Below are 10,523 nucleotides of genomic sequence, written 5' to 3' on the forward strand. Positions count from 1 at the left end.
AAAGGGCTGAAAAGGGACAATTTACTTACAGCATGTTGCCTAAGGTATGACACCTATCTGTTGGATTTGAATACTTAACTCCCATTCTGTAACAGGAAGCTGGCATTCAAATCTCATTGCACACTTGACTCATTCTTTGCTTTTTATTTCTAATCTGATGTGTATTCCCTAAATATGAAGAACTTCTGCTATTTATGAATGCAGCCCTGGTAAACACAAAAAGCCCACCCCATTCCCTCCCAAATGATAATAATGACATATAACTCTTTTTTCATAATAATAATAATAATTATAACAATAATAATTACAAATAAAAATTCAGAAATGCTGTAGACCAAGTGGATTCTCAGTATTAAACACTAGTGCAGTTGGGGATTTCCTTTGTGCTTTCACTGTTGGCAATTGTTGAGATGCTTCCTGTGGAGGAGAAAATGGAGAAGAGAATCAGTGCAGTGGCTTCAACAGTTTGGTCTGTATTGCTTCTCACTCTTTAGGATATGGTAGTGTAAGTGTAGAGACAGAAAAGATGCTTAAACATAGCACATTCTTTTATGTATTTGCAATAAGCAGGGAGCATGCAGAAAACTCAATTACTGCAGCCCAGCTGACCAGCAGCAAACTCATTTAGCTATGAGGGACATATTTGCTTGTAATCACAGCACACCAACAGTGTGAGCCTGGCTCAGCTGGTTCTTCTGAGAGTACAGGGAATTTGGCACTCCTCCACAAGAGAGGCAGGGTCATGAGCAGGAATAGGTGTGAGCACAGCCATTACTGACTTCTTTATACCTATTGCTGGAGCCAGCTTCCTACCCTGGGAATAGCTGAAAATCTATAAGAGAAACTCCATTATCCTGCTGCTGAGAGAGATTTACTCCCTATACCTGTGCCTCGGGGCTCTACTTGTACTCAGGGTCACAGGCACTGCCTCTCCTAATACCCAAAAGACCAAAATCTTCACCCAGACTGTGGAACAGAACGCAGCTGAGGGTTGTCTCTCACCCATCACTCGTGTGTCCAGCTCTTTGTCCATCAGCTCCTCAGGGTCTGTGAACTCACTCAAGGTGATTTTGGGGGCATTTTCACTTTGGCTGACAGAGCCAATCATTTCCTGCTCCTTGTCATGCTGAACTTGGGCATAGATGTTAATCCAAGGGATTTTCCTGCACAGGAAAGGAAAATGAGAGGTTGTGGTTTGTAACACAGGGATCCTCAGCATGTCATTTATTAATGAGACAAACTGAGCTGAGACCAATCCCAGAAATGCAGCGCTGGCAGTGATGCAAAGTATGAGCTGTCAGAAAGGTGAAAGTACCACACAGAGGTTCATCTCTGAAAGTGCCCTTAGCATCCACTAATTCCAGTAACAGCCAAAGGTACTCCAAATCTCAGGCCATTGTCTTCACATCATGGGCATAAAGTCTCCCTCAGCTCCAAACTTCAGTGTTCTGCCCTTTGAAATCATGCACACAGTGGACACTGCACTCAGCTCAGACAGCAGCAATTAACTAAGTACAATCAGCTGCAATTGTCAACTCTCTCAGTATTTATTATATGATCAGGGTTGCATTGGAAACCAAAAGTAAAAATCAATTTGGCACTAGTATCAACTGAGCAAAAAAAATTGCTGGGCTAGTTGCTGCTGACAGGCCCACACTGACTCAGAAGAAATTGCCACATTTGAAAGAGTTATAAAGAATTGATCCTGCCTCAGAGTCAGGGAGGATTTGGACCTCATAACACCCATCCAAAGTCTATTTGCTACCATTCCATTGCAAAAATCAGTTTGTCATGCTATGGATCATGCAAGTTTGCAGGGACTTATTTTTCCTTGCTGCTCAGGAAGCCAAGGAAGTGAAGGGATTATTTCTTCCTCCTTCTCCCAAAGTTACCTTGGCCTGCTAGAATTATATCCTTGAGAGTCAGTCAGGTAGACAGATTATACAGGCCTAGACAGACAGGTAGTAATCCCTGGAGGAATGCGAGTTTAAATGAGAGAGCTGAAAAGGAATGCGTTAAGCATCATGGGGTTTGCCAGGATTATCTGCATTGCCTGTTGGAAGTTGACTGTTTTTCCTAATGCTCTTAGAAAGTCTTCCTACCATGCACTTCACACTGCTCCAAAAAGGAAAATTTGGAGAATATTTTGAGTTCCTTAAAGCACACAGGAGTGAGAGAGAAAGAAAACGTGTTCAAAATAAGTAATAAAAAATGCCGTGTCTTTATGCTGATCTATGTGCTGTTGGATATGTCAGAGACTAAAAACAGTGGAAATTGCCTCAACTCTCATGAATTCAATTGATCTATGCTGATTTTACTCAAGTGAAGTTCTGGCCTCAACCAACTTGTGCTATTGGCTTGATTTAGCATTCTGTTCTTAACCAGCATCAAGCCAGGACATATTTGGGATGTTTAGCAGCAGATGACAAATCTCATGATCTTCTCCCTTTCTCCTACCTTCTAATGTTTAAATATGCTGTAAATGCCACCAGAAGATATAGGAACTCCACAGGAAATGAGTGAGAACTAATGCGTTCCCATAGGATCTAAGTGCCCAGAACTTGTCTGGAGATGTACAGAGACAGGAGAACATGCCTGGAGACAGTGGAAATCTTAGTTCTACTTCCAAAGAGTGCAATAGCAGAGCAGTGATCATCTCTGAACTTCGCGCGGAAAGGTGAGAAAAGCTCTTTAGAATTGTGAGGCAGAGAGCCAAGGTACTTCAGAGAGTTAGGGAAAAAAGAAACTGAGATCCCTGTAGATATGTGAATGCATACCCAAATCCTAATCCTGCTGTGCCTGCCAGCACAGACACAGGCGGCCACAAGCACATCACTCTGAGCACACACAGGCACACAGTCCTGCCCTGCTGTCCCAGGACACACACTTGGACTGCCCCACGGCCCCACCACTGCTCAGCACTCATAGACACACAGTATTGACTGATATATGCTCAATCTTCCAGAAAAGAAACAACTTTTTTACAGATTATTTCTATACTTTTCCCTTCTTCCTTCCTTTTCCACTGGGACCTCCTCAATAAGCATCTCTCTGGCAGCAGTGTTTAACATGCCTGCTGAGTCTACAAACTGATGGACTTGTATTAAGGAGTCTGTGTGCAAACCAGCAAAGCATCAAATCTATGAATTTGTAGAACTAAAAAATCATGCCAGCCTATGCTCTCCCATAACCCTTCCCTGTAAGCAGAAGTTCTGTATTCAGGCTGGGACCACCATTAATCAAAGAGGTACACGTGGCTAATGGACTTCTGCATCACTCAGAGCCACGGGAAAGCTTTTGGGTTTGCTCCCCTTTTTTCCATTAAGAATCATTGTATGCTCTCACTTCTGCTCCAGTGAACCAGGGGTTTTAGACAGAGCTGAAAAGTTGCTTTCTTTTCTCAAAAATTAAGTTGAGAACACTCTGTGTATATGACTTATCCTAAACTTTGTCAATTTGATCTGTGTTTTTCCCCTTTGGGACAGAGAGATAAGAGGAGACAGCCAGTTAATAAGCTTTTGGACTAAGCAAAACTGATGCTTTGACCACCTTCCTCCTCACTCCCAATTTGTCATATAATCAACTTTCAGACAGATTTTAACAAGGCAGGGTCTCCATAGCCCTAGAGCATAATAGGAGGCTGATGGCTGCTATACTCAAAGCTCAGGGTGCTTAAGTAGTACAAGAGTCAATTTTATGAGCTGTAGTAGCAGAAAATGACCCAGAGAGTGCCAGAGCAAAGTGCATTAACAAGCTGTCACTGTTCTCTGGCAGCTGGAATATAAAGACCCTTCTTTAACTCCTAGTGGTAACCACAGCACTGGTAACTGCTGACCACAGGGCCAAGGGCATCAGGCCAAACCCAGGAAACCATCTCACCAAGACACAAGGGAAAGCATGTGTCACACAGGGTTGTACCTACAGCTTGTCACATCTCCCAGGAAGACTTTGCCTTCCTCATCCTACATCTGGGTGTGAGAGCAATCATCAGCTGCCTCCCCAGCACACTATTAAATTGATGCCTTAAACAAATCCCATTCCCCTGGGAAGCTGTAGTCACCTCACAGAAGCAGAGAGGGGATTTCAGGCTGCAAAAGGAGGTCATGCTGAAGGCCTTGAAATCTGCCTCTGAGCAGAGTTACACAAATGCTTTCCCTGGAAAGCAATTGTCCTGGGGCACTGAAATCAGTGGGAGCTTGATAACAGCAGTGTGCACAGGATCAAGCGCTACAAGGAGTGCCACTCTCTGACTAGGACAATGGTTAATGCAAGATGTTAGCAAGGAGAAAAACTTTACACCTGGAGATTAGGATAGATGCCTGTGTTATCATATAATTTAATTCTGAATATTGTTTGCATCCCACTAACACCCTTAGAGAATATTAGCCTTATGCTGGGGAGCAGAAAAGTTGGAGAAAGCAACATTTAGTTGGAATCTGGACAGGAAAAGCCCTAGTTTTTCATTTAGAGAAACTCCTATGTCCAGAAAGTTTTATTTATTTAATTTTAAGCCAGACTCGCTTTATGTTTCTAACACAATATTTTGCCACTGGTCAGGGTCTAGGCACACAGACCATTTTATACTGTAAGTACTGTACAGAATGCAAAATTCCTCATAAGGAGCTCCATCTGCCTAAAATATATCTTCATAACGCAGGCCTTCAGCAAACAGGCCATTCTTATCACATATTTTGTTTCACAGCTTGCAGCAGCCAAGTGCCATGGGCCAGACCTGGTCCTGCCTGCTGTCTGGAAGCAAAAGGTTTATATTAACATCTGTCAAGGTAAATCTCTGCACATATTCCCAAAGGCATTTTGGTGCTTTACACAAATTTTTCTGGCTTTGAGTCTCCCACCTTTAACATAAACACACCTGTTCCTCTGCAAGATTAACTTATTCACTTTAAAAGATACAAATGAGATGCTGCTGCACTAAGGCAGCTGGGCAGGTGGGTATAGACTGTGTGAAGTCATCCATCATGTGGTTTTTGACTAAGCTTGCTTTGTGTATCTCAGTGAGCACAAAGGTTCCCATTTTTGGTCTGTGGTTTAAATACATCTGCTGAAGCAGAAGATGATTTCTGAGCTCTTGGTGAAGTTTTGGAGCATCAGCTTTGTGATGAAACAGCAGTAGATGCTTTCTTCTGTAAGTATCAGAGATAGGGAGCTACATTCATTGAAGCCTGATGCCCAGCATAGTTCACTCTTCATTTGCAATTCAGGCACAGCTCTGCAGAGGTTTCCTGTAAACCACCCAGAGTCTTTTCCTCCCCTCCCAAAGTTTTTCAACTTACCTCTTGAATTTGTAGATTAAAAAAACAGCCAAGCCCACAAACACCACTGACAGCAACATCAACATCGCTGAACTGCTGTGACTCGAGCTGGAATCCACAAGTGGTGCTGCAGGAGGGAAGGCAAAGCATCACACTTCAGGGATATTACAAGGAAACACATTAAGTACCAAGAGTTGAGCTCAACTCTGTCTTTGTCACATCTGCTTTATCACTACTGCATGGTGCATGCTGGTTTTGGCAAGACCAATCAGTAGGAAACAAATTGGTTCTCTTGTCCTTCAGAAGTCAAGGCCCTTTTTCAAGACAGTGCAGTCTAACATCCCTGGGTGAAAAAGCACAGCAGGTCATGCTCAGCTGAATGCCCAATCACTCCTGTATTAACACTCTGGGCTATTACTTTTCGGGTTTTTCCAGGTACTAGAGTGGAAATGAATTTTATGAAGCATGGCTTAATACATATCTATTCCCCTTCAGAGAAGATACCTTAGAGCATCAATGAACAGCACAACTCCCATCTTCCAAGGATATTCATCTATCTCACATGTGACAGGGATCTACTCTTGTGACAAGCCTCAAGGTCCATCCTTGTACAGGACCTTAGAGACTTTTAAATTGAGTCAGCTTCATAATGTGGAGGAGCCCAAAGCAATAATCCTGAATTCAATCACACAATACATTATAATATTTTGGAGAATTTGATCCTTGACATTTTTCTTGGCTAAATACAGTATATTCCTATACCTTGTTTATGCAGCTATTCCAAGAGCTCATCAGAGCACATCTTAATGGCCTGAGCACTGTGCTGAGATCAAGTGTCTGATGAGAAGTCTCTAATGATGCACAAATGATTGTAAGTAGCAGCTGAGTGCTTCTCATTTTGCATAAATATTTGGCTTTGGTGGTTTACTATTCTCTTTTCTTTTTCCATCACCCTGAAGACAGGGACAAAGTCATGCAAATAGAGCCAGTTCTGATTTCACTGTCAAATTTCCACTCCTAATAGTCTGATCCTGCCAGTATTCTGCTGCTAATACTTCTGACTCTTTTGTGGGAAAGACTGTCATTTCACCCAAGTCAAAGCACTATGGAAATGGTCATGAAACAAATGCAGCACTGGAGAGGGGGCAAGAATAGCTGCAAAATGCAATTTAAATGTAGTGCCTTGCTAGAACCAAGCCAGATTTTTGAGAATTCCAGCCACCTGGAGACCTCAGACATTGTATCACATTTCCAGTTTTGCAAATTAATCAATTTCAGGCTACTCCTATTAGCATCTGACTCACATTCCAAAGGAACAGTTAGAGAGTGAAGGTAAAAAGGCATCACCTGTAGGAAAGGTCATGAGCCTTGATTTAGCCCAGCTCTAGGCTCTCTGAGAAGAAGCTGAAGTGTGTTATTGTGGGATATGAATCGCAATCTTTCAGAGAGGCTATCAGCAAGGGCACTTGCACAAGATCCCACATTTCAGACAATTGCTAGGATAGTCATAAAAAGTAAGGGCAAAAATAAATCCATCACCTTCTTTGTAACCATCACTGTTTCATCAATAGCTGAGACCTTCACACTAGGCTGGTTTTAAAGTAAAGGGATTGACAAAGCTTAAGTGGACTCTGTTACTTTGTGCAAAAATGGAGATAGGTAGTGTTGAAATTTAAGTTCTAATTTTTGGAAGTCAATTTTCAGGAACTTATTTCCTGTAAGAGGCCTCAATCTTTTCCTGTGTGCTTTGCCTCTCTAAAGCCTCCTAGCTAGTCATAACAGTAACAAGCACTTTGCTATAAGGATTTGATCCAACATCCATGAAAGTTAGTAATATCCCACTGAATTCCACAGGTGCTCAATAAGGACTTAATAGAACACCATTCACCTGGTTTCCTAAAACACTTGAAAAACACCACTTGTTAATTAAGCCCCAGGGAACTCTTACAAGGTACTTTTTATACTTGTACAAACTGGAGCATGAAGATGCCCCTGATGGGTTGGTTTTAACACTTCCTGCTTCTACCAAAATGTCTCAATTGGCACATAGCCCAGCACCACATGCCAAACTGTGAGTGCTCTGATGTAGGCTGATTCTCCTGGAGTTGTCTGAAGCCTCAGGAGAGCCACAGCTGTGCCTTTGACTCCACACTCACCTAATGTTAACTGAGTAACATAAACAACCACTTCAACTCCAGGCTTCAGTTCAAACTGGACCAGGTTCTGGTTGAGAGCATTAAAAAGGATTTCGACCACCTGATGAAATAAGAGATAGAACAGTTAAAGTATAAAAGATTGCAAAGTCTGGAGAACAATCAGGAATACACAAAGCCCATGAATAGTGGCTGACATCTCTTACTGGCTTCAGGAGGGCCTGAGGAAGTGGAGAGAAATGCACTTTGTGTGCTTTGGGTGGAACTGGGCGTCATTGCACGCAAGCCTCCCTTACAGAACTCTTGAGACTCTCATTGTATGTTATTATATCTCTCCTGGGAAGCAAACCTAGAAGGTTTGCGATTTTGTTTTTCTTTTCTAGGGGCTATGAGAAGAGGGAAATAACTAAGGAGCTTTTCACCTTCCCTAATATCCTTTGAGTTCAATCAAATGCATTTGGAAATCACTGGTACACTGGCCTTTCATTGGTGTATAAGGAAACTAAATTAGGCAGTCCAGACCTACATTTCTTTCTTCTCAATGATTCTGTCATGTAGCTTCTATTTAAATAGGCTGTTGGGGATGAGACAATCCAGTTTAGGTCAATGGAAAATTTGCCATATTTGTCCTTCACTTAGAAAAGGGGCCTAGCACTGGATATACTGGAATTGCTGCACTGGGAGATCAGCAATCCAGCTCTGATGCGTTATTTGGTTGCCCCAGAGCACATACTCGGCACATCACCCCAGAGCCTCAGTTTGTTAATGCCTGATCTCCATAGAGTAGCTCTGTTGGACAGGGCACAGCCAATGAGTAGTTCTAATGACCGACTCTCCAGGCAGAGCTCCTCAAGCAGAAGGCAACAGCAAGTGCCAAAGTACAACTGAGTAGCCTGTCAACTAAAATTAGAGCACTAGAGCTTTAGGCCTCATGGTCAATTAGTCAGAAATCTAATTGAGATGTCAGCATAACACTGATACATGAAATATTGACACAACAGCTTGTGCAGAAAGATTTTTAATACTGGTAGAGCCTACTGGACAGGACAGAAATTACTCCAAGACCATCCCTCCAAAAAGCCTTTCAAACCTTCCCACCTCAATACATCTTTCCTGCACACTGACCAATATAAATTTAAGAGACCAGCTTTGATAACTTCATAGGACAAAGGAACTGTTCTGCAGGGACTGACTTTACTCAGTGGGTGACAAGAACTTCCACTGAATTCACCAGCCCCCAGAATAATTTAATGTTTGATCCAAACTTACATGAGTTACTTGGCAATGGGCTCACACATAGTTTTTACACTGTAAAAATACTCATATAAGAACATTAGCTAGAGCCAAGCAGCCTTTCCAGCAGTACTTCACTCTTTTGCCTTTATAGAGCTGATTTAATCACTTGGTAATTCTAACATGAGAGCTCCAGCAGCCTAGTGCTGTTGTTCTTTCCTTGCCTGCATATCACTGTTGCAATACATCACTGTAATTACCTATTTATCTAAATGGATGGATATTGTAACTTCCAAATATAGTTTGCACAGGCAGTTCAGTGCAGCAGAAAAAAAAAAAAAAAAGAGGTCTTGTTGTGGTGATCTATGAGCTGAAGTGTCTGATTTATTTTTAGTAAACCTCAGTATATTATCTTGCTGCTTTGGCCTCCCTTTATTAGCATTCCTCCAGGGAGTAGAGGGAGTACATATTCAAGGTTCCTTTGGCCGTAACTACTGTAAAAAGGACACTCCACTGATTTAGGAAGAATCTCCGCTAGAGGTAGACTGTGACATATCTCAGTGAGGTATTGGAAAATCCTGGTTTTCCTCTGAAAATCATTTTCTTTAATGCCATAAACTATGCTGCCACAGTTCCAGATGCATCCATTTCCACCACACTTATTGTTAAGTACTTCCAGTGCTGTGCAGCTTCAGGGGCTCATCTGCAAACAATATGACAGGAATAAATGTTCCATGAATCCTTCTTTTCTTACTTGCTCCAGATCAGCCTCACTGCTTTTCCTCTTCTCTGTTGTGTTTTTGTGGGGCAGTATGAAGAGTTCAGCAGAAGTAGGCAGCCCAGGGAATAGAGCTACCAGGATCTGTTCATCAGGAATACCAGTCACCTAGAAGAAAAGTAAAAAGAGTTCTCTAGCTGCTGTTTTGTTACTTATGTTTCCACTGACTTTCAGAAACGGTGTTCCTATCAAATTGTTATTTTCCAGTTCCACTGTAGGTGTTGTGGTTCTAATGAGCTGTTCTGCCTATTTGGTGGGTCAGAAACTGAGCTTCTGCTAAAGGTGCACTCTACTTCCTTTCTAGAAGTGAATGTACGCTTGACAACACCCCTGGGCCCAAAGATCTCAACCCAAAGTCCAAACCTAGCATGTCTCCAGATCTGAATGTTCCATATAGTCCTCCTTGCTACAAAAGAATAACTGACCCAAAGTCAGATCCAGAGAGTTTGCCTCAGAGCAACCACTGGTAAATGTGAAGCTAACAGGGACAATATGAAGAAAAGTGCCTGCAATCACCTTCTGCTATCAGATTACAGGGATCCATGTTGGCCTTACATGAACAGTAATGTCCCCAGAGGGAGAATTCACTCCCCTGGCTGACCAGGACTGGGAGCTGCTCACTTTGCTGAACCAAGGCTCTCACAGCTGCCTTCAGCAAGACCTGCCCACTGAGGCTGCTTCCCTCTCTTCCCAAATCCCACCCATGCATCCTCAGCAGGGCAGGAATCGTCCCTCCCTCAGAAATGCTCTGCTACATGAGGGTCATTAGCTCCATTTGCTCTCTGGCCCTATCCCACCTCAAACCCCATGGCCTCACTGCAGAGCTGAAATGTACCAATGGGGCAGCCCATTCATCAAAGGATACACAAGCAATCACTTCTACCACACTTCTACTGTTCCGTAACCATTCACAGCTACAAGCTAATTAATTTTTTTTATCCTACAAGCTTGACTCTTTTACTATAGTAAAAGAGAAAAACAGTTAAAAATAAACAGCATTTTTTTCAGGATGGAAAAACAACCAAGGAAAGTCTTACAACCTGTGAATTTTGAGTGGGCTGCAGATGAGAAAAGCTGAGCAGGAAT

General features: G+C 42.5%; 1 protein-coding gene across 1 annotated transcript in view; it reads right to left on the reverse strand.

The window, feature by feature from the left end:
• Positions 1-250: 250 nt before the first annotated feature.
• The window catches only part of SORCS3 (sortilin related VPS10 domain containing receptor 3), a 180,806-nt gene continuing 170,533 nt past the window's right edge, over positions 251-10,523 (reverse strand). Inside the window, exons 23-27 of the mRNA XM_005416385.2 lie at positions 9,414-9,545; positions 7,430-7,529; positions 5,295-5,400; positions 1,003-1,163; positions 251-417 (exon numbers count right to left, since the gene is read on the reverse strand). Coding sequence (XP_005416442.2) covers positions 353-417; positions 1,003-1,163; positions 5,295-5,400; positions 7,430-7,529; positions 9,414-9,545 — 564 coding nt within the window. The 3' untranslated portion in view covers positions 251-352. The remainder of the gene's footprint in view (positions 418-1,002; positions 1,164-5,294; positions 5,401-7,429; positions 7,530-9,413; positions 9,546-10,523) is intronic.

The sequence above is a fragment of the Geospiza fortis genome, unplaced genomic scaffold (genome assembly GCF_000277835.1).
Source record: "Geospiza fortis unplaced genomic scaffold, GeoFor_1.0 scaffold130, whole genome shotgun sequence".
NCBI lineage: Eukaryota > Metazoa > Chordata > Aves > Passeriformes > Thraupidae > Geospiza > Geospiza fortis.